Source organism: Sus scrofa, chromosome 13, assembly GCF_054392235.1.
Source record: "Sus scrofa isolate SSC_HxYL_T2T_F1_AM1 chromosome 13, Sscrofa_HxYL_maternal_Yorkshire_Landrace_v2.0, whole genome shotgun sequence".
Taxonomy (NCBI): domain Eukaryota; kingdom Metazoa; phylum Chordata; class Mammalia; order Artiodactyla; family Suidae; genus Sus; species Sus scrofa.
This window is the reverse complement of record NC_139395.1, coordinates 75,972,432-75,995,772: the sequence shown is the minus strand read 5'-3', so window position 1 is coordinate 75,995,772 and position 23,341 is coordinate 75,972,432. Positions and strand designations below refer to the sequence as shown.

General features: G+C 40.3%; 1 protein-coding gene across 8 annotated transcripts in view; it reads right to left on the bottom strand.

Annotated features, from left to right (window-relative positions):
• The window catches only part of ITPR1 (inositol 1,4,5-trisphosphate receptor type 1), a 330,566-nt gene that overhangs the window by 194,815 nt on the left and 112,410 nt on the right, over nt 1–23,341 (bottom strand). For all 8 annotated transcript variants that reach the window (XM_021069277.2, XM_021069279.2, XM_021069282.2 and 5 more), the window contains exons 5-10: nt 16,156–16,271; nt 8,151–8,237; nt 5,347–5,505; nt 3,048–3,146; nt 1,951–2,034; nt 1,708–1,854 (exon numbers count right to left, since the gene is read on the bottom strand). In XM_021069277.2, coding sequence (XP_020924936.2) covers nt 1,708–1,854; nt 1,951–2,034; nt 3,048–3,146; nt 5,347–5,505; nt 8,151–8,237; nt 16,156–16,271 — 692 coding nt within the window. The remainder of the gene's footprint in view (nt 1–1,707; nt 1,855–1,950; nt 2,035–3,047; nt 3,147–5,346; nt 5,506–8,150; nt 8,238–16,155; nt 16,272–23,341) is intronic.

The following is a 23,341-nucleotide window of genomic DNA, read 5'->3' as shown; positions in this document are numbered from 1 at the left end:
AGCAGTGGTGACTGGCAGACCTGCACTGTAAGAAATGATAAAGAAGTTGTTTAGCCTGAAGGAAAATCATTCCAGATGAAAATCCAAATCCATACCAAGGAATGAAGGGCTGGAAACAATAATGATGTGGGTAAAAGACGCCTGTCCTCTTGTGTTTCCATGTTTTTAAAAAACAAGTAACTCCTTAAACCAGGCAAAATAAATAAAAATGCACCATGGAATTTACAACATACGTAAAAGTAAAAAGCAACAGAGTAACACAACAAAGGACAGGAAGAGGGAAATAAAAGTACAGATGACTCATGAAGAACCCACAGCTGAACTACACAGGTCCACTATCACGTGGTTTCTTTCCAATATTGAATACTATGGTGCTACGTGATTGGTTGAATCCACCGATGCAGAGAACTGTGAATACAGAGGGTTGTTGGTCGTACTTGGATTTTTGAGCATGTGGAGGGTCAGTGCCCCTAACACCAGCATGTTTAAGATTCAACTATACACTATTGTGAGGTTCTAACGTCACATGTGAAAAGACAGGGCACTATGTAAAACAAGCAAAAAGCTCAAGATGTATAATATAAACCTCAAATCAGGACCTTAAGTATAAAATACATGGTGTTGCCTTCCTTCTTTAATTTTGAAGGGGCACTGAAGTTTCTAAAATCTTCAAGGAGTAAATACAAAAGGAAAACATGCCATGTTTTCCTAGAATATTCAGAGGGAAAATTGACAGGCAACAGTTTTTTAGGGAGTCCAAAAATAGACAGCTATTTCTCCTCAGAAGAAAAAAATAGAAGATGTTCTGAAATGGACTTCTGAGTGAAGTACCCCAAATTTTAGGAGTCCGTAGCTCAGAAATCCTCCCCCAAAGGTTGACATGTTTAATTCATTTCTATCAATTTATATGTGAATAGGATATGATACTTGCTTTTAAGGTTCTTAAAGTCAGTCACCATGACTTCTGTAGGGTTCTGACATATGGAATACTTTCATGGTTTACAAAGTCAGGCCCAACACTCTACAGCCTGGATATACTGCGCTTCAAGCTCTGGTCTCCTCAAGCAGTTTCTGTTTTATGTCCCATGATGATCCCCTGCACCTCACCAAGCTAGGTTACTGTTCTAACCCAATGTTGCCTCATGTTTCCATGCCAGTAACTTATACAAGGTGACTGACTCCATTCATCTCTTCCTTCTGAAACCCAGGTCATCCTGGATCTCAGTACCAGCTCAGAAGCTAACTCCTCCAGGAAATATTCCCTCATCCCTTGCCCAAACTCAAACTCTCCCTCCTTCATCCAAACCACTAGAGGACAAGGCACGTGCCTCTTATCACCTTTACCATCCAGCATCTCTCCATCCTGTCACCAATGTGCAGTCACCTACCTACCATGTGGGTTAGGTACTTGATTACATACATTTGTTACGACAAATACCTTAGCAAGCACAAGAAAGAAAACAGAAGCAAGAGATGATTAGATGACCAGAGAGAGAAATTTCTGACATCCACTGGGAGTTCACTTCCAAAGTAGCTATTATTTTCCTCCCCAAGAACATCCAGCATCCTTCTGAAAGGGCATGATACGCTTGTTTCTTTAAGTTTCCCCAACCCATTTTTGGAACCCAAGGTGGATTTAAGGATCAGGATATGATTTATTCCTGTAAGTGGAATCCTTTCTTCTTGCGTGGCCCGCCCATCCCTTACCTCCACCTCCCACAGGGCTTTGGAACTCGTGGCAGATGTGGCTGACTGCCGGCCAGTGGTTCTCAGGAAGACATGCTGCTTCTTCCTGTGCTCATCACAGGTGAGGAACTTCTCCTGCTCGGCATGGAACAGCCTCACCACGTCACCCTAAAAATCCACAAATAGAGGAATTAAGGACAATGCATTTAAAAGAGACCTAAAGAAGAGCCAAGTGCTGCCCGGACCATAAAGTATAAAACTTACCCCCTTTAATATGTCATCTTTGTTATCACTCCATTTCATGAAAAGGACTATTTTCCAGCTTGTATTGCAGTTGACGGAATTGACCTGGGAAACAAATCAGAGTTATTTTTGCACTTACTCAACAACTCTGTCTTCCAGCCCCCAAATGTCCCATTTCTGCCCAAGAAGCAAGGCTGGGCCCTCCAAACCTAAAGACTGATGTGTCCCCTCCTGGAATAACATCTTTTTTTCCCCCAAGTCTCTTGTTCTATAGCCAGAAAGCAAAGACCCAATGAAAATAAGCATTTATAAAATAGGTTCAGCTACAAAGCACCCCCAGCCCCCCAAAAAAGTCCCATGTAAACATTCTAAAATGTTAGTGATCCCTAAGGGTAGCAGCCACTGTACATAAAATTCATGCCAGGCACTGGGCTCAGTACTAACATTCACTAATACATTTAATCCTCAGCAACACCCTAACAAAGAGCAATGACCATCACACCCATTTCTGAGATAGGAAAACTGATGCACAGGGAGAATGTAACAAACCTCCAGTCACAGAGGCGGGGAATGGCAGATTTTGGATTTGAATTCTTATCTGATTCCAGAGCTTGTATACTCAACCATTAGGTAAATATTTATGTCACAGTCAAGTTACAGTCCTTATGTCCTATAATTGCCAATTAAGAGGTTAAGTAGAAGTATTGCCAAACACAAGATTAGCACCTCACAAGGCTGGTGATGCCAGTAGGGTCCCCTTCCTAGGAATTAGCAAAAGGCCCTCTCTTTAGGCAGACCAATCGGAAAAGGGTGACCCTCTGGCCAAATTTGGTAAAGGGGGCCCTTTTCTGGTTTAAGATGTTAGGAAACAATCCCCCAGTTATACAAAGTTTAGCAAACTGAGCCCTGAGGTGACTCTCTGCTCCCATCTACTGCACAGGCTCACACAACCTCAGGTGGCAGGCCTGGCTCAGGGTCTTGGTTCCCTCAACTGCAGAATGGGCACCCTGCCCTGAGTCACTACTCAAGCCACTTTGAGTACCCACATATTCTGGCTCCAGAGAGGCCTGCTCCTGGAGCACATGCCTGCCCACAAGCCACAGCTCGATTTTCCTCACCTCGTTGCAGCCTGGGTTGTCCACCAGCTGATGGCTGCTGGCATGGAGGGGCTGGCCGGCATTCACTGGGTTCAGAACAACCTTGTCACCTATCACCACCTGGAAAGGAAAGGACCCATAGAGCTTGTCACAGAATTTGTCAGGACTACAGAATGACCAGCGGCTAGTTCTGGAAGGAGCCATAGGAGCCTGCAGATCAGAAGGCCCAGCTTCTAGCAGGTGGAAGGATATGGCACAACTGAATATTTCTAAAAGCCTGACCCTGGCCAGGAGGGGGTGATCTTTACAAGGCTAAGGGTGAATTTTTGCCCACAACTGTCATCAACTATCCAAAGATGTTTTCCAAGTCAGTCCAGAGCAGGAAGAAAACATTTTTATCTCTGTTAGATTCAGCTAAGGAATTTGTATAAATAAGCTATAACTAATTTTAGGAGTAGAAGCAGAATAAAGTAAGTCTTTATCTTTGAAAGAATAAAGCTATAAATTTATATTTCTGAAGCAAAGACTTTTATTCTTTTTTGACAAGTCACATTAAGAAATATATTTTCAGAGTTCCACTGTGGCACAGCAGAAACGAATCCAACTAGTATTCATGAGGATGTGGGTTCGATCCCTGGCCTCACTCAGTCAGTTAAGGATCCAGCGTTGCCATGAGCTGTGGTATAGGTCACGGTTGTGGCTCAGATCCCTAGTTGCTATGGCTGTGGCCTAAGCCGGCAGCTGCAGCTCCAATTTTACCCCTGGCCTGGGAATTTCCATATGACGTGAATGCGGCCCTGATTTAAAAAAAAAAAAGGAAATATATTTTCTATTATGACCCCATCATACATACAGCCATACATATTTACATGTATATATGTGTATGTAAGTAGAGACAGAGATATCAATATTTATCTAAAACAAAGGTCACCCCTCTAATCTTATCCCCACTATGTTTAACACAGCTTGACACTGTTTATTCTATTCCACTTTCTAAAGTGATAGCCACAAGCTAGTCAATTGATCTCTTGGTCCATGAGTAGATGAGTATCTATACTTGAAAAGTACTATTCTATAAGGATAAGTATTCAAGTTCATCTTACTTTCTCAACTAAGGCACAGCTAAACAGATATACTTAAAGGAGAGGAAAGCCAAAGACTTGCTGAAAATGACAATTAGAACAAAGCATCCTTGTCTTTTGCTATGGGAGTCAAAGGAAGAAGAATGGAAATGATGGTTTCCTAAGATGTAAAACCCATCTATTTTCAGTTTGATCAATTTGGGGAACACATACAACTAAACTTTCTCTGACTCCAAATGTATGTATATAAGTTAAATAAGTCAAAAAATGCAACCCTTTAAGTGAAACCTAAGCTTTACTGGACGTGTTCCTCTATACTCAGCTGATGATCAATATTTTCTGTACATCAACTGCGAGGAAGATGGCCTAGTACTAAATGCTTGAGGTATATTGTATATACTATAACATGCACACAAACATATAAACTAAAACAAGGTTAAACTACTCAAAGCTTATGTGCTTAAATATTTTTAAAAATGTCAAAATGCAGTTTCAGGTTAAGACTAATGTTTTGACAAAATTTCATATGTTTAAATTCATGTCTCCTTTAGCAGAAAACAACTATTTCAGAATCTTAACAAGGTTGGAAATACAGCTGACAGCATTTAAACACATTCACTGGTACAAATATGCCCACAGAATGACTTACTAAGGTAACCAATAAATCTCAGCACTGTGCTAGAAGTTGCCCTGGCGAGGATTTCAGTGGCTTTATAACTTAAGGACCCCTCAGGACAGGGGCAGAGCTCAGGACCAACCACAGTCACTGAAATGGAAGGAAGAGCCTGCAGGATTATTGACAAAGGAACAAGTGAAAATAATCCTAAAATCCACTCTCCTCCCCAGCTCTATCTACTTCTATTCCACCCTTCTTTGCTAACTTTATTTCTTAAATACAGAAGCATTTCTCTTCCACCACTGATCTAGAAGGAAAGGAGACTCCCAGGACTTTAGCATATGGTAGCTGCTTTTGCGGTAAAGTTACTGAGGTAATGGGCCGCTCATATGGTTTTTTTTCAGAAGCCCAGTAGGAAAAACAGAGCTACCGTATTTAGGTCACACTTCTCTCCAAATTTCCCTGTTTCCCAAACACTGGTTTCCATAGTGATTCCCTTCTCCTCATCCAGGATAAACCTCTGGCTGGCTCCAACTTTAAAATTCTCCTGGTTAACTCCAACCCACAGTTATGGTGGGAGGCATGGCACTGGGCACACCCCAGGCGGGGGATGTGCACTCACACTGTCTCCGATGGATCTCAGCTTGTAGAATGGCTGAATGTAAAACCAGGACCCCTCGTTTCCAGCCTCATCCAATGTCACTCTCATGGCATTCTTCTCCAGCAGCGCTGGCAGCCTCTTATTCACAGTTAGGTATTTGTTGCTTTTCAAATGCAAGAGCTGAAAACCACCAAGAGAATAAGGTGAGTGTCTGCATGTCTCTGAATCTCTACCACTCCTCTCCCGGTCACATAAAATATGTATCAAACACCCCTCCCACAACTGAGCTGCCTGGGAAGCCGGAGAATCGCAGAAGTGCCCAAGGCAGGGAATAATTAGAAAAGAAAGAAAAGCAAAGGGAGTAGAAGTAGAGAGAAGAGTAGAAGAATTTTTTTTCCCCCAACACAGCCTGGATAAGGTCAAGTGCACCATCACCTAGGAATGGCACTCTGCCATCTCTTAGCAGGAAGGGGTCTAATTCCAGGTAAAGGGACTAAACAACTACAGTCTGAATATGCCCTGACACGAAGGTGGGGCTAAGAAAGGATACTCTTGAGCAAGAAAAACTGCTCAATTTAATAGGTGACCACATAATGGGTTGGTCAATTCATTTGAAAAAAGCTGGCTGCTATGGATTTCCACCTCAGATTTCTAAGCACTCTATTCTTAATTCTTGTGAAGGGGATGGAAAGACTCAAGATCTAGATGGGTAGCATCTCACAGTAAGTCTAGACCAGAGAGAGTAAATCAAGGCTTCCCAACTCAATGGGCTGTAAGAGAAGATGGAAGGGCATATAAAAGACTGCCCAATCCCTGGAGAAAGGTAAGACTAGTATGGGATGTCACTGCCAACTGCCAATATCCCCCTTTGCATTTCTTAACAGATGTAGTTTCTACAATACTCCTAGGAGGTGCACAAATCTTCCACCAGGATTATTGGAGCTAGAGGAATAACTTGTCTGTTCCGTCAGCCCCTGATATCCCGTGGCCATGATACACAAGGGGAAGGAAATTAAGTCTTAAGTCTTCCTTGTTACTCTGATGAGTTACCCTAACCCTCTATGCACCTGTCCAGGTGCTGCACTCAGGTGGTCAATAAACTGACATTACCTACAGGTGGACCTCAAGATCCAGGCTTGGGAGAATAAGAACTATCAGGTACTATATATTCAGAGCTTACTCTGTGACAGGTACCTTGCAATCATCCTAGGAGGTAGATACCATTGTTATTCCCATTTTGCTAGTGAGCAAACTGAGGCACGGCAAGAATTCTTGCCCAATACCTAACAGGAACAAAAGGGTAAAGGGATTCCTTTGACACTTTTAAGTTAATATTAATATTAGTAAACAGAGTTAAATTGGGAATTTTGGATTAATATATAACTATATATAAAATAAACAACAAGGACCTACTGTATAGCACAGGAAACTATATTCAATATCTTGTAATAACCTATAATGGGAAAGAATCTGAAAAAGAATATGTGTATATGTGTGTGTGTATATATATGTATTTACGTATAACTGCATCACTTTGCTTTATACTTGAAACTAACACAACATTGTGAATTAACTATACTTTGATTTTTAAAAATGGTTAAAAAAAGAAAAACAAAAAAAAGTCACACTTGGCACCGGACTTCCTCACACACTGTTTACTGAAAGGATAGATACAGGTGGATTTTTTTTTTTTTTTGCAAAGCCTGTGGCAGCTGCTTCTTAAACTGTGTTTATCTTATCAAATGTAAATGTACCAGAAATAAAGAAGTAAATCTCACAACCTGTGAGGTAAGGCATGAGATGCAGAATTGCTCTTATTACTTCTGACAAATAGGTCTTGAACCAATTTTTAGCAAATATGAAGAACTTTCATGCTATGCAAATTAGGCAAAAATGCAATAGCTAGGGTCCTCTTCAGATTGGGAGCTTACCATTTAAAAAATTGGGACAGATTTTATTTATTTATTTATTTTTTTTTTCCCACTGTACAGCAAGGGGGTCAGGTTATCCTTACATGTATACATTACAATTACATTTTTCCCCCACCCTTTCTTCTGTTGCAATATGAGTATCTAGACAAATTTCAAATTATCAGTTACAGAGGAGACAAGTAGAATCTCTCACTAAGAACCAAATAAAAGCCCAAGAGTCAAGCCCCCATAAGAAGAAATGCTAAACCTTTGACAATAAGCTGGCTGTTGCCACAGAATCCTACGTGTCCAAATCAGGTTTCATTTGTTTCATCTTTTTTTTTTTAATTTTACTCAAGTAAAGTTGATTTATAATGTTGTATTAATTTCTATTATACAACAAACTGATTCAGAATATATATATTCTTCATCTTCTTTTCCATTACAGTTTATCACAGGATATTGAATATATTTCCCTGTGCTATACAGTAAGACCTTGTTGTTTATCCATCTTGCATATAATAATTTGCATCTGCTAACCCCAAACTCCCAATCCTTCCCTTCCCCACCCTTCGCCCCCTTGGCAATCACAAATCTATTCTTTATGTCTGTGAATCTGTTTGTTTTACAGATAAGTTCATTTGTTTCATATTTTACATTATACATATGAGATATCAATATCGTATCTTTCTCTTTCTGATTTACTTCACTTAGTATGATAATCTCTAGGTCCACCCAGGATGCTGAAAATGGCATTACTTCATTCTTTTTTTGGTTGAGTAATATTCCACTGTCTGTATATATCTACATATCTTCTGTCAGTGGATATTTAGGTTGTTTCCATGTTCCATGTGTTTGTTTTTCATTTCACTCTGTCACATTTCAGCTCTACAAGAGAAGAGTGGCCTGACCTACCTGGATCACATTGCCATACTGGATCACGGTCCCCAGCAGTTTCCTGTTTTCTGTCTCATTCTGCTTCTTTTCCAGGTCTGCAGCATGCTGTATATGGCGGAGGAAGATTGGTCACGAAGAGGAAACAATAGGTCATATTTCTCTGCAGTGATGCAAAACCAGTGTAGCCAGTTCATACAAGAACCAGAGAAATGAACAAATATCCGAGTATACCCTGAAGCTAAATGATCAGGGCGTTCAAGATCCAGCCCACTATGCCTTTATCTGCTGGCCTTTTTGGTGTTTCAAAAATGTATTCTTTAAAAAAAAAAAAAAAAAAAAAAAGAATCCATGGACATCTGCTTAGAGTAAGACTAAGTCAAAAGCTTATATATTTTAAAGAAAACAGGGAAAGATTGGAGGGGAATTTACACAACCCTTTTTTGATTTATAAATGTCTTCTTTATAGCTTTGGAATAAACAAAACAGAACTTAAATGCTGGTTCTGTGACCTGGGATATGTTATTTAACATCCATGAACCTCGGTTTCCTCTTTTGTGAAATGAAAATAAAAATACTACCTTTTACTTCATAGGGATCACACAGCCCAGTACCTCATCACCATAGCATTCATGAAGAGTTAGTTGTTATTGTTACATATCAATCATTTAATTTTCATAGTAGTTTCTTGAGAGAAAGATCACTATCCCAATTGAATAAAGAAGCAGACTTAGATGAAAAAGTCTGGTCAACAATGCATAGCTAGTTGAATGACAGATACAAAAGGGGTTTGTTACACTATTTTCTCTACCACATGAATATTTGAAATTTTGCTGAATAACATCATTTTTAAAAAATCACATATATTAGGCAGAGATAATCCTCAAATCCACATTTGGGTTAACTCCAGATTTATACAATCACAAATGAGGCTGGAGATATTACTAACCCACCTTTGGCAGGCTGGGGAACATGTGGAGCTGAATTAGAGGGTCCCAAAAGAGTCTGCTAAGGCCACCAAACTGCACAGTCACTTTTCTTTTTTATCTGTGGACTCTGCAAGTGCTGTTAGCATATGCTAACAATGTTCAAGGGGACCTAGTTTCATTCTAGGCAATTAAATTGCTGTTCCAACCCCTGACTCCTAAACCAAGCCTAAATAAAACAGAAGTCAAGTAACAGAAGAAATTCAGGATCTAATCTGATGGGTGATAAAGGTGATGACCATGATGACCAGTAGTGAACAGATGGTTTCCGGTGTTCCCTTCCTAGAGTCTCCCCTTTCCTTGAGGCAGGATGCTTCCAGATGCCAGTGAGTTCCTGGGCTTCCTTCCCAGGTAACATGTCCACATGTCCAAGGACCCTTCTGGACTCCATCTTGGTTCCACCACTAACCATACTTATCATCTTGGCTGGGTTATTTAATCTCACCAAGCCTTGCTCAGCATTCTCATCCACAAAATGAGGATAATACTAGCATTTTAGGGCTGTCATGGAAATGAGAGAAAATATGCAACAGATACAAAACAGGCATTCAATAAATGCTAGCTATTATTAACAAAGTTTCTGTAATTAAGAACTGTCTACTTATGAGGGGAATTAAGTTGGGCGAGGTGAAGAATCTTTCAGTTTCCTTTCAATCCGCCATCCGCTCTACCTCTACTTAGAGGGTAGGTATTTTTAGGAAGGCGCATCTTTAGAGAAAAATAAGTTGCAGGAAGTAATCCTGAACGAAGAGAAGCCGCAGTACAGGAGGGGAGGGATCTGCCTATATTCATTCACGGTTATGAATGCAAGTTTTCTGCATGTGTCTCAACCTTTTAAAACAAGGGTCTATTCAAAGGCTTCCCTCTTTCTCTTTCAGAAGTAGATACCAGCCTGCTATTCTCACAGTTACAGAAAGATAATATCCACTGGATTCAAGACATACCCAGAAATAATACAAGCGCAAAAGCCACAGCAATCCTTGCACCATGCAAACTGCCCTGAGCACAGTCCTCCCTGCTCACTTCCCCCTTCACCAACATCTTCCCTTCCCTTCCTCCCACCTCCATTCTCCCTATTTTCATGCCTGAAAGGTACTCTCTCCAGAGAGCTCCACAGTACCCATAGGTTCTCTAGGTAGGTTTCCAACACACACACACAAAAAAACACTGGACCAAATCCACTTGGAAGGCAGGTCTGAATGAAGAGTCATTTATTCTTTCTGCTAAGCAGTTCTCAGAGAATAAGAACAGGAAATTCAAGAAAGGGAAAAAAAATGCCAAAGGGGGGAAAAAACAATGGATTCAAATAAAAACATTTTCCAACAAATAGGAACAGTTTTTCTCTGCTCAAAACATCACACTAAAAGGATTAACCTTTAGAGAATTATAAAGTAATGTTTCTTAGACTTAAATGATACAAGGACTTCTTTTTAAGAGGGAAAATTCTCATAGATATTCCTCTTACTCTCAAGAATTTCCAGGGGCTTCAATTAAAGAAATATTTAATCAAAAATATTAAACTCCTGCCTCTGTTTAGACTAAGTATATTTTATTTATTTATTTATCTATTTATTGCTTTTTAGGATCACACCCAGGGCACACAGAATTTCCCGGGCTAGGGCTTGAATCAGAGTTATAGCTGCCAAACTACAGCACAGCAACAGTAGCAAGGGATCTGAGCTGCATCTGTGACCTACACCACAGCTCATGGCAAGGCCAGATCCTTAAACCTCTGAGCAAGGCCAGGGATCGAACCTGCACCCTCATGGATACTAGTCAGGTTCTTAACCCACTAAACCAAGGTGGAAACTCCCCAGACTAAGTATAAAAATGGTAGCTCAGTGGTCACTGGCATATCTAAAAGGAAATGGCAAATTAGTCACCAAGAGGGAAAATATTCCCTATTCAAGACTAATTAAACACCAGCAGCTCTAAAGATTTAGAGTATTTGTCAGAAAAAAACATACAAAAAGTAAAATGAGAACATAAAATACAAAATTGGAGAATAAATTATCTAAAAATAGCAAATATCACATCTGAAACTCTGTTAAAAGGTTTAATGATGACCAAATCTACACATTACTGAATAAATACCCAATATATTAAGCTTATGGACCATTCTAAGAATCCACTTTTTCTGTAAGTCCTCTTTAAGGAAAAAACTTTCCCAGTCATTTCACCTTTTACATAAATACTATTTATGTGCTCATTTGTGTTCACATATCAGTCTTGAGGTAACTCCCTCCACAAAATCGAATTTTTTTCCTTCTTCTAGTTTTATTGATATAACTCAAATATAATTTGGCTTTCAGAAAAAAAAATCCACCATGATTTTTAGTTTAATAGGTGAGGCAAAGGCTTGATAAAAAGGAAGGTAAAACCATACCTGGGCCCACTGATCAAGGCTGCTTTCACCCGTGGTAAAAAATGAGATCTGGTCTATCAAATCCCTCAATTATATGCTAAAGATGAGCCTACAGTCTAAGACAGTCAATCTGTATAACCCTACTAAAGAATAATCAGGTACTATCTACCAGTTTTTCAATGTACATAACTTTAGCCGAACCACTTCTGATCGTCTCTCTAAGAAGATAATATGGCATATGCACAAGGCCATAACCACTATTTTTTTCTCAGAATGGCAAAAAATTGTCAGGATCCCGAATACCTCACATCCCCATAGGGATAGGCTAAAATTACAGTGCTGCCATACCATGTCTGGTTTCAAGCAGCCATTAAAAATAAAAACAGAGATACCTATTTATTCATGAAATAGTAAGTGGGGAAAAAAGAAAGCGAAAGGAAAAGAAGTGAGATGGTATGCCCCCACTGATACTTTAAAATATGGAAATAAAAGAATAAAATAGGGGGTGGGGGATGGGGCACACACCAAATATAAACCATGGTTATCTTTGAAGAATAAGATCTGAGATCATAACCGTTTTTTCCCTTTTCTTACTCATGTATATTTTGGAACTCACTTCCAATAACACTCACACGTGACATTTCTTCAGAAACATTTTCATCACATCTCTGTGGCAAGAAGCCTGGATTTTTTAAAAGCCATCTTAAATGTGTTATTTTTTTCAATATTCATAAATCCCAATAATTAAAGTACCTGTTGCACTTTTCCTTTACACAACAAGTTGAGGACAATTCTGACTTTCTAAGGAAGAAATCACTCTAGGCTATGGTCTCTATCACCCTTATTCACCATGGACATCACCATGTCCCCTAGGCAACATCAAGGTCAACCCTGTCACAGTCACCTGTTATTTTATTCCAGAAATAGAGAAACCATTATTACATTACTAAGAGAGGTCACTGGAACAATGGGGGAAAGGTTATTTATTTAAGGTCAATAAGCTCTGAATTACATAACATAATATTGAATTAAGGCTTCTGAAAACAAACAAGGCAGGAGCCAGGCATCAGAGGACAATAAAGACTTGTCACTCTGGTTCTTCCTAGCTTGTCAAAGTTACAGCTTAATGTACCATCTCTAAGAACCAAAACAAGGCAAGTGCTTTTCCAAGGTATAGGAAAAATGCCGTCAGGAAAGAGCAGTCGAGGCCCACCGAACCTTATGTGATTTGTGGACAGGGGAAGCTCATTTTGACAAGATTTTGGGAAATCACAACCAGGGGTGTTAGGATCCAGTTACTCCCGCAGAAGGAACAAAAGCACACAGCAACCAGCCACTAGATGTCATTCTCCTTCAGAGTGCAGCTGGTAAGTGGCAGATCCTAGTCAAAAGGAAGTCAAGTGGTCTAGACAACTAATTCCTTAAATGGCATTAATTTAAAATAATCTGACCTTTGATTGGGGTGCTCCACACTAGTTGACAAAAATAAAAATGAAAAACCACTGGAGACTGGTCATCAGCCCCAAAGGCAAGAGGTGTCCCAAAATACAACATTTTAATGACTGCACTAGAAAATGCAGATGATTTTCAGTCACTAGGGGAAAAAGGTCCAACTAAGCAGGGAAGTAGAAACTGCACAAAGTTAACATCCAAGACCCAAAAGTCACATCAGCAATCCTCAATCAGGGGACACTGCTGGTTTCCTCTTAAATGTTATGCAAAGCAAAAACAGCATGAAAGAGAAAGGCCATTGTTTGTTTATTTTAATAAGGAGTTCAAAGTTTGGGGTCACCTTTAGACTGCATTTCTCAACAGTGTGTTTTTCACAGTACATCTATGGGAAGGAGCATGAAAATGAATTGCTGATAAAATAACACACTTATCACAGGCTACAAATGGGCAAAATAATATCATCCTGCTTGAGCCATTATTGGGTTGATAGTATGTTTTAAACTCCAATGGAATTAGCTGCCAATATTCTGTAAGAACTGTGATACGACATATGACAGCGTGGATTTTCAGCTTCTCTTGAAGAAAGAGAAGATGTGGTGGCCTCTCTCAGCCCACCTTCCCATGCAGCACCAGCAGGGGAGCAGAGCCGCCCGCTCCAGACCCACTCATGTGCACATGCCACTGAGCCACCTGGCCCACCTAGCTCCCTCTACTCTAAGTGGGAATCTGAGTACCGGAAGCAAAAAAGCACAGGAGAAGGGTTGAGATGTACTAAGAAGATCTCATCAGGCACAATGATTTCCAGCAGAGAATGGGGAGACAGAACCACTAAAGACATGCGTTCCTTCCACCAAGATAACCCCACAAGCGTACGTGCTAAGCAGCTCTCCCAGGAGACTTGACGAACTGAGCAACTTTTCCCACCCACTCAACACGATTCCCATGCTCCCAGCCCAGACTTCCGGGGCCATCCTGGATCTTCACAATGACTGGGTGAGGAGGGATGTGCTACTGATACTCGGTGGACAAGAGCCAAAGATGCCAGCTGCCCTGAAATGCACAGTACAATCCCATCCAAGGAAGAAGCATCATTCCTCCCATAAGACAGGATATCCTGGTGCACAAGCACATGGGTTCCAGAGCTGTCTGCAACTTCTAAGCCTAGTCCCTAACTCATTTTACACATGAACACAAAGCACAGTTTTGCATGGTTTAATACTATTGTTAACACATTTTCCAAAATGCAAGTACTATTTATTAAAGAGAAGAAAATACCTTGCAATTCTTCCTAACATTACCAGGAGCAGTGACCATCTGGAAAATCGCATTGTGGAAAACATGCTTTTTAGGTCACCAGAACTACACACCTCTATCAGCCAGTCTTCAGCTGACTCGTTCATGGGGATTACACAAAAGAGTGTAAGTATGTATTTCCTATGTCATCCAGAGTGACTGTGCCTTTTAATAAAGTATACAATTATCACTTTCCTTTTATTTTGCCTTTATAATTCATTTTAAAAATTTTGGTATCTGGAGAGGTTATATTATGCATAAATTTTCTTTCCCATTGATACAGTTACCTAATATCTGCTTTTCAGAGGAAAGAATGGGTCTGTTGAGGTTGAGACTATCTGTTCTAAAATGATTAATGATTCAATCCCTGAAGTCTTCAAAGTAATATCCTTGTTTCTGTTGTTTTTTCTTCCTCTATCCACTCACACCTACAAATGTTTCCCTCAGAGGCTTACTTGACACTTTCTCCTCCTCCTCCAGGAAGCCCTCCCTGACCACCATATCACACACCCTTATTCACAAGAGTGGATTTGGGTGCCCCTTCTTGGGTCCCCCTCCCATAGCCTTAACGGTTCACTACTTCTTTATTCTTAATTAGCTATTAAGCTTCCAGAGGGTTAAAATGCTGTCACTGTTTTATCACCATCACCTAGCACAGGGCTTATTCATTCATTCAGAATATATTTCTTGAGGACTTACTATGTGCCAGACACTATTCCCCTCACAGGGGAAGCAGGGTTCAGCAGGCACAAAGTCTGCATTTCATTATAAGTGTAACGTGTGCCTGTGCATCCTCACACCAGACGACAAACTCACTGAGGTTAGGAACCTATTCTTCTAATCATGCCTGGAGCACTCACCCTGTCTAACACAGCACATGGTGAATAAAGCCCTACCTGACCCAGTGCAAATGGTTGTGACTTTTCCATTTATTAGGCAAAAACAGAGCAAGCAGGAGCTCTAGAGTGCTTACAGACACCTTAGGTCCTCAATTAAGTACCAAGAAAAAAATTTTTTTAAATTCACTTAGTATATATTTGAGTGCCTACCACATGTTCTAGGCAAGAGGGATACAAGGAGGAAACCTCACATGATCTGCCCTTGAATAGTCTACATTCTAGTGGGAGCAGGCAGCTGACAAATAAATGAGAAAGAGCATGCTAAGTGACGCTGAGAAAAATAAAGCAAAACAAGGAGATGGGAAAGAGACTGCAGTTTTAATAACACCACATCAGATGTATATCATGTCCTTCTCCACATCTCAAAGAAGTTCCACACAGATTAGCCTCACAGAAGAATTAGGTCATCTAGAAACTAGAATAATTATGTCATCATTTGACAGACAGAGCAACAGACCCAGAGAGGCTCAAAAATTGGCTTATGGTCACACAGCCCACCAGCAGTGTGATGAGCACCTCTCTTATAAGTCAACTAACAATCAAGAGAAATACAACAATAATCGCTCAAATTTACTAAGCACTTATGATGTGCAAGGCACTGTTCATGGGCCTTTTATGTTTCATTACATGCAATCTTCACAACCACCTCCTGATGTGGATATTACCATCGTTCCCATTTTACGGATGAGGTAACAGAGGCACAATAGCTAAGTCACTCGCCCAAGATGACCAATCAGTGAGTGGTGGAGCCAGCATTCAAATCTAGGCAGGTGGCTTAGCATGTAACTAACACTCCACTCAAAGCCATCTCAGCTGAGAAAAAAGTAACTCTGAAGACATCTCAGGATGTCTAGGACCCTTCTTTCCTGAGGGCCAGCTCCCTTCCACCCCTTTATCAAAGAGTATAGGAAAGCCAGTACCCAGAGCTAGAGGGTCGCAAAACAAATCTTCCCAATCCATTATGCTTGAACATAATCCACAGGGCCACTAATGAGACCGACCTCGCCACGGAGCCCCACCCCAGTACGCACGTGCAATTTGTTGAGCAGTACTGCGTCTGTTGTGCTGTTGGCTCCCGGCTTAGCAGCTTTCCAGAACTGCTTCTGGGCAGAGTATCGATTCATGGGACATAGCTTAAAGAGGCAATCTAGAAGTGAAACACACATATAAAAACTGTTACTGAGGAAGCGCATGCACTCAACTTAGGAAAAATGCTTTCTTTTCCCCTTCTATTTTTTTAAGGCATTATCAACGACATATAATATACATGACAAGTTACAAGTCCCTTTTATAAACCTCACCTTTGACCTTTAATTCTCATCGCCAATATGGGAGGTTAAAGATGAGGAACATGAGGCTTTTCGAAAGTAAGTCAACCGTCCATTGTCACAGAGCCAGTGAATGGCAGGGTTGGGACTTAGAGTCCAAATCCAGGGCTCTCAATGCTGCGCCAGAGTTATCTCCTTTCCTTTATGATGGACGAACACAAGGGTAATGTCCTTACTATATTCAATAACATATACAGGCATTTCTGGATATAAATCTAACTCTGCAATTTAACAACATTGAAAGAAAAAAAAAAAAAACCAGAAGCTTATGTGGAGGCACCTTCTAGGGCAATGGTCTCAAGTGTTGTTTACAAGATGACTCACTGGGAAGCAGAAAGAAAATACATGAACTTGCACTGAGACATTCTGTGCCCTTGTCCCCTCTGGCTCAGTGCAATGAGATGTGCTTTTGCTTGGATAAACCTGGGCTCATATGACTTTTTACACTGTCTTATGTAGCAGAACTAACTCATAAAATGAGTTAGTGGCTTCAAAAGATTTCTGCGAAGAAATCAAAACATTGAAGAGAGTAGTAATGCAACAGCCAGCAAAGAAAAAAAGGAAAAATAATGATGATCTGAAAAAAGTTTCCCAGATATTAAAAATCATCTTTTAAAAATTTTTATTTTATCTTATTTTATTTATTTATTTTTTGTCTTTCTCTCTTTTTAGGGCCGCACCACCAGCATATGGAGGTTCCCAGGCTAGGGGTCCAATCGGAGTTGTAGTCACCAGCCTACGCCAGGGCCACAGCAATGCTGGATCGGAGCCGAGTCTGCAACCTACAGCACAGCTCACGGCAACACCGGATCCTTAACCCACTGAGGGAGGTCAGGGATTGAACCTGTGTCCTCCTGGATGCCAGTCAGGTTTGTTAACCGCTGAACCACAACAGGAACTCCATCTTTAAAAAATTTTTAAATGCTGTCTCTGAGGATGAGCATTACTCTTAAAGCATACCTTAAGGTATTCAAGATAACGTATTAATTATACTCAACAGGACACTATATTATTAAACTTTTTTCATCAATGTCTATTCTCCTGCTTGTTTTTATACTGTATATGAAATATTAGTACAGTAACGCACAGATGTAACTTCTAAATATGTATGTACATACACATATAGTTCACGAATATTTTTTTGTCAAATTTTTGATAGATATGCCATCAAAAATGTCTGAAAATAACTGCTCTAAAAAACTAATATTAAAATTGATACTCTTTGAAAATTTTACCTTTTAACATAAGATTTTCAAATGGTAAGTATTTGTAGATTATGATGAATAAATTTGGAATGAACACCCAGATTTGGAAAAACTATACCCTGAAAGTAGATCAGATCAAGTTTTAAGGAAATTTAATCTAACTGTACATTTATTCTTTTTTTTTTTTTTTTTAAGGGCCACACTTGAGGCACACTCGAAGTTCCCAAGCTAGGGCTGAATCAGAGCTACAGCTGCCAGCCTACACCACAGCCACAGCAATGCCACATCCAAGCCATATCTGCATCCTACACGACAGCTCACAGCAATACCAGGTCCTTAACACTGAGTGAGGCCAGAGACCGAACTCGCATCCTCATGGATACTAGTCAGGTCCGTAAGTACCCTGCTGAGCCACAACAGAAACTCCTGTACACTGTTCTTAACATTGCTCAAAAGAAATAGCTAGTTACTGTCTTAGCCAAATAACTATCTCTAAGTAAGAAATATTCATTTGCTCCCAGGTACACAGACCCTAAAACTTTCCTCTAATTCAGATCAATCTTTCTTCTAGCTGCAATCAATGAACATTTACTAACCACCACACCCACAAATATTTGACATCATTTGGAAAAAAAATTTAAATCATTTAACTGTAGAAATAAAAAATACTTCCCCATTCCTATAATCTCCCTCTTCACTAAATAGTTCTAGCTAGTTACAAGTAAATATAAGATCACTGATACCCATCTTTACCAAGAATAAACTCCATCTACTGAAAGTAATTGTTAGTATGTATGAAAGACATTATCTAGGTCTTAAGAGAACAAAGAACATGGCAGGAAACATTGGTAGATGCAGACCACTATATTTAGAATGGATAAGCAATGAGGTCCTACTGTACAGCACAGGAACAATATCCAATCTTTTGGGACAAAACATGATGGAAGATAGTATGAGAAAAAGAATGTATATATATGTATGACTGGTCACTATGCTATTCAGCAGAAAATGACATTAACACTACACTTTAATTTAAATAAAAGAAAAGAAAAAAAAAAGATTGAGCTGCTCTCTCCATCTCTAATGAAAGTCATAGGAGGTTGTTACTGTATCAATGGCAACTTCATGGCACCATTGAAAGACAAAATTTTTCTACCAGTTTGATACACATGAACTTGCCACTCACCCTAAGAACAATCACACACAACCACTAGACTCCTGGCCAGTATTAAATGCCCTGTCTTTTTTTTTTTTTTTTTCCTCTTTAGGGCCACAATCTGCAGCATATAGAAGTTCCCAGGATAGGGATCTAACTGGAGCTGCAGCTGCCAGCCTATAGCATAGCCACAGCAACTTGAGATCCAAGCCTGTGTAATGGCAATGCCACATCCTTAACCCACTGAGCAAGGCCAAGGATCGAACCCATGTCCTCATGGATACTTGTAGAATTTGTTGCTGCTGAGCCACAAGGAGAACTCCTAAATGTCCTATCTCTGACACAGGAGAGAGGGTGGCATTTGCACAGGGCCAGGGTAACTTCCTTGATAACCACATGACTTACTACCAAAAAAACATTTAAAGCATTTAAGTCACTGGCATAAATATTGGACACATGACAGTTTATGTATCAAGTGAGGTTAACAGTCTCAATTTTTATCAATAAGATAGTGAGTAAAAAATTTTTTTAATTTTAAAAATAAAAAATTTAAAATTTTTAAATTTTAAATTTAAAAATTTTTTAAATTAAAAAAGAAAAGATAGTGAGAAAAACTGTCCATTGTTTTCCTCCAACACAATTCACACGATGATAGATAAATGCTATGCATAACTACCACCTTCCTCATATTTTGCTTAAGTTGATTTAAGGATCAGGCCGGATCTATGATGCAATGGAAAGTATCATTTTTACAAGTGTTCATGGGAGGGTCAAAACAAGCATCCTACTTCACAAACCCATGAACTACAACACAGGCTTAAGATTTTAGATAACTCTGCATTCACCTGAGAGTGTGAACTGAAGCAATGTCAATCCAACCAAAGCCTTGCTATAACTTCCATACAACTACTCCTCCCAAGCAAAAGAGAGCTGTGTATTGAATTAAGTGCTTTTACAACCAACCATCTATGTAAATATAAGAGATGCTAACATACTACTAACAGAACCAAATTAGCCTTGCTGATTTTGTCCTGTCTTCCCAGTTGCTTAGCAACTGATTCAAAGTGAAAATTAAATTAAGCAATTCAAATGTGATGTTAAAGTAACCATCTGAAATTTTGCAAGTTAGCGGCTTTAGATTGCCCTTTGCTATTTAGATGGCACAGCAGGACAAAATTAAAGTTCTGCTGGATCCTGATACTGTGCTAAGTATAGAAATGCACAAATACAGAAACTCTAATAGAAGAATATAGAGAGTACCTATTTGAGGGAACCAAGTATATACATGTGTATATATATTGCCCACACACTCGCGCACACACTGGGCTTTGATCTCGCCCCAAAGAAGTGCCACAAAAATCTCTTACATGACAAGTGTTTTTTCAGGTGTTTAAAGAATATACTAAACCAAGCTTTCAAAAAATTACTGTGGAATACTCCTGAGCTTTAGCAGACGCCACACTGGGCTAGCAAAGGAGACATTAGCTGAACAGAGGGGCAGGGGTAAGTGTTGAAGAGCATGTAGGCTGGAAACCACACAGAACAGGCTATGGGTGATCTTCCAAGGTTTAAAGAGCATGGTTGGAGGGAGAGTACACAACTGCTTAGCAGATTGTGTTTACAGGAGCCACAGTTTAACTGTAGGAAGTTAACTGTAGTTCAGTTAACCATAGGAAGTTGACCTACAGAAGCCATGGGTGTGCTTGGAGGCCTCCTTAATGGGGTCCCCAAGCGGGTGAGAAAGCAAAGATGACCTCAGAGGGAGCCACACACCAGGGGCTCAGTCAGAGAATAAAGCCTGCCAAGAGAACAGTCGAAAGCCCTTCAAGTCCTTAGAGCTTTGAGCTCCACAATGCAAGGTCCCCGATGGAAGAGACTTGTATCTGTCCTGTACACTCCGGTAACCCAGGGCCAAGGGGCAGTGTAGGGGCACAAGGATGGTTGATGAATTAACAATTTAAACGTCCTGAAATTCCTAGGGCTCCAGAAGCCATGGCAGGTATGTCATCTTAAGTCACTTCCAGCTCTGAGCCCCCAGAAGCCTATTCATGAATTCAACTACTACTTACTAAAGTGCCTACTATGTGTTGGGCACAGTACTGGGGGCTAAAACTAGAATGGTGAACCAGATGCACAAATTTCTTAGTATAATTCTAATGACAGTGAAAACTAATCAAATACACAAGTTGAATTACAGCAAGTTTAAAGCGATATGGAGACATGAATTATACCTCAAACCAATGTGGCTAGCTAGCATGGAGGAGCAACACTTTATACAAAGTCATCAGCAAAAGGACTATCCAGGGAACTCCCTGGTGACCTAGTGGTTAAGGATTTAGCATTGTTGCTGGTATGGCTCACGTGACCACAGCTGTGGTTCAATTCCTGGCCAGTAAATTTTTACATACTATGGGAGCACTCCAAAAAAAAAAAAAAAAGAAAGCATGTCCAGGACCACAAGTTCTAAGCTGAGAGAGTTGCAGGGTGAGAAGGAACCAACCTTGATTTAAAAAGCTGAAGGGAAAGCCTTCTAGGCAAAGGAAATAGCAAGTGCAAAGGCCCTGGGTTGAAGGAAATTGATGAGGTTGAAGAGAAAAGAGGGCTGGAGGGTAATCTGCCAAGGGCAAGCTGCAGGAGACATGACTGAATAAGCAAGCAGGGGCAGCACCCATCACACAGGGTTGCGTGCGCCATGGTGAGGCACTGCTCATTCCTATAAAAGCAGTGGAAAGCTACCAGTTTATGCAAAGAAGAACTTGGGAAGAAGAAGAAAGAAAAAGAAGCAGCTATGGGAAGAAAGAAGGAAATAAGACTGGGAGGGGGAGGACTGGGAGGAGAACAGGAGAAATCAAGCTTCTTACTCTGGGTATGCTTGGTTTGAGATGTCTAAGAGACAACTAAGCTGAAATGTTGAGTGGTAGTTCTATGCATAGTTTTCTAAGGTACCTCCATACTGTTCTCCATAGTGGTTGTACCAGCTTACATTCCCACTACCATATGACCTAGCAATCCCACTCTTGGGCATATATCCAGATAAAACTTTCCTTTAAAAAGACACATGCACCCTCATGTTCATTGCAGCACTATCCACAATAGCCAAGACATGGAAACTACCCAAATGTCCATCAACAGATGATTGAATTAGGAAGATGTGTTATATATACACAATGGAATACTACTCAGCCATGAAAAAGAACAAAATAATGCCATTTGCAGCAACATGGATAGAACTAGAGACTCTCGTGCTGAGTGAAGTAAGTCAGAAAAGAAAGACAAATACCATATGATATCACTTATACCTGGAATCTAATATACGGCACAAATGAACCTTCCCACAGGAAAAAAAAATCACAGATGGACTTGGAGAAGAGACTTGTGGTTGCCAAGAGGGAAGGGGAGGGAGTGGGATGGATGGGGTGCTTGGGGTTAATAGATACACAGACTATTGTCTTTGGAATGGATGAGCAATGAGAGCCTGCTGTGTAGCACTGGGAACTATGTCTGGTCACTTGTGATGGAGCACGATAATGTGAGAAAAAAGAATGTATACTTGTATGTGTAGAAAATTGACAGAACACTATAAACCAGCTATAATGGAAAAAAAATAAAATCATTATATAAACTCAAAAAAAAAAAGAAATATTGAGTGGGCTGTCCATCAACTAGCATTTTGAAAATCCAGAATAGTCAGTAATTTAAGGGCAAGGGGGCAGAAGAGGAGGGATGGGGGTGCCAGAGAGGAGAGGAGAGAAATGGTGAAGAAATCAATAGGACCAATGCAATGTAGCGACTCATCTTGGTTAAGCAGATCTATCCAAACCTACAGAATATGTTAAGTGAGACTTACATAAGCTTGAACTTGATTCAAATTTTTCAGAGGGCAGAAGAAACACTTTTCCTCTCCTTTTTCCCTCCCCCATCCGACACACACAAAACAGACACATTGAAAATTAAAAACAAAAAAATGCAACTTCCTCTAGTGTGAAACTCAAACCCTCCTCCCCAAGTTGGAAAGAGGATGGAGGGACGGAACTTGACAGATGGAGGGAAGTAAGTGCAGTGAGGGTACTAGTGAGAAGCGAACTTATTTGCCCTGCAAAGCCCTGGAAAGGAAGTGCCCAACCTGCAATAGGGATAAAGCTCTCCAGGGGCTAAGGCCCAGGAGTGACAGGTCAGCCCATCCACCTGATACATGGCAGCATGCTGAGGCTTTCAGAAGAAGAGAAGACTATTAAACACTACAAAATATCTGGGTAAATAAGGAAAATGACATTATTACTAACTCCAAGGGAAAACTGCATGTTAAAATCTAGCATGTCTTGGAGTTCCTGTCGTGGCTCAGTGGAAATGAACCTGACTAGTATCCGTGAGGATGCAGTCTCTCTCAGTGGGTTAAGGATCTGGCATTGCTGTGAGCTGCAGTGTAGGTCGAAGACAAGGCTCTGTGTTGCTGTGACTGTGGTGTAGGCCAGCAGCTGCAACTCTGATTTGAGCCCTAGCCTGGGAACTTCCATATGCCGCAGGTGCA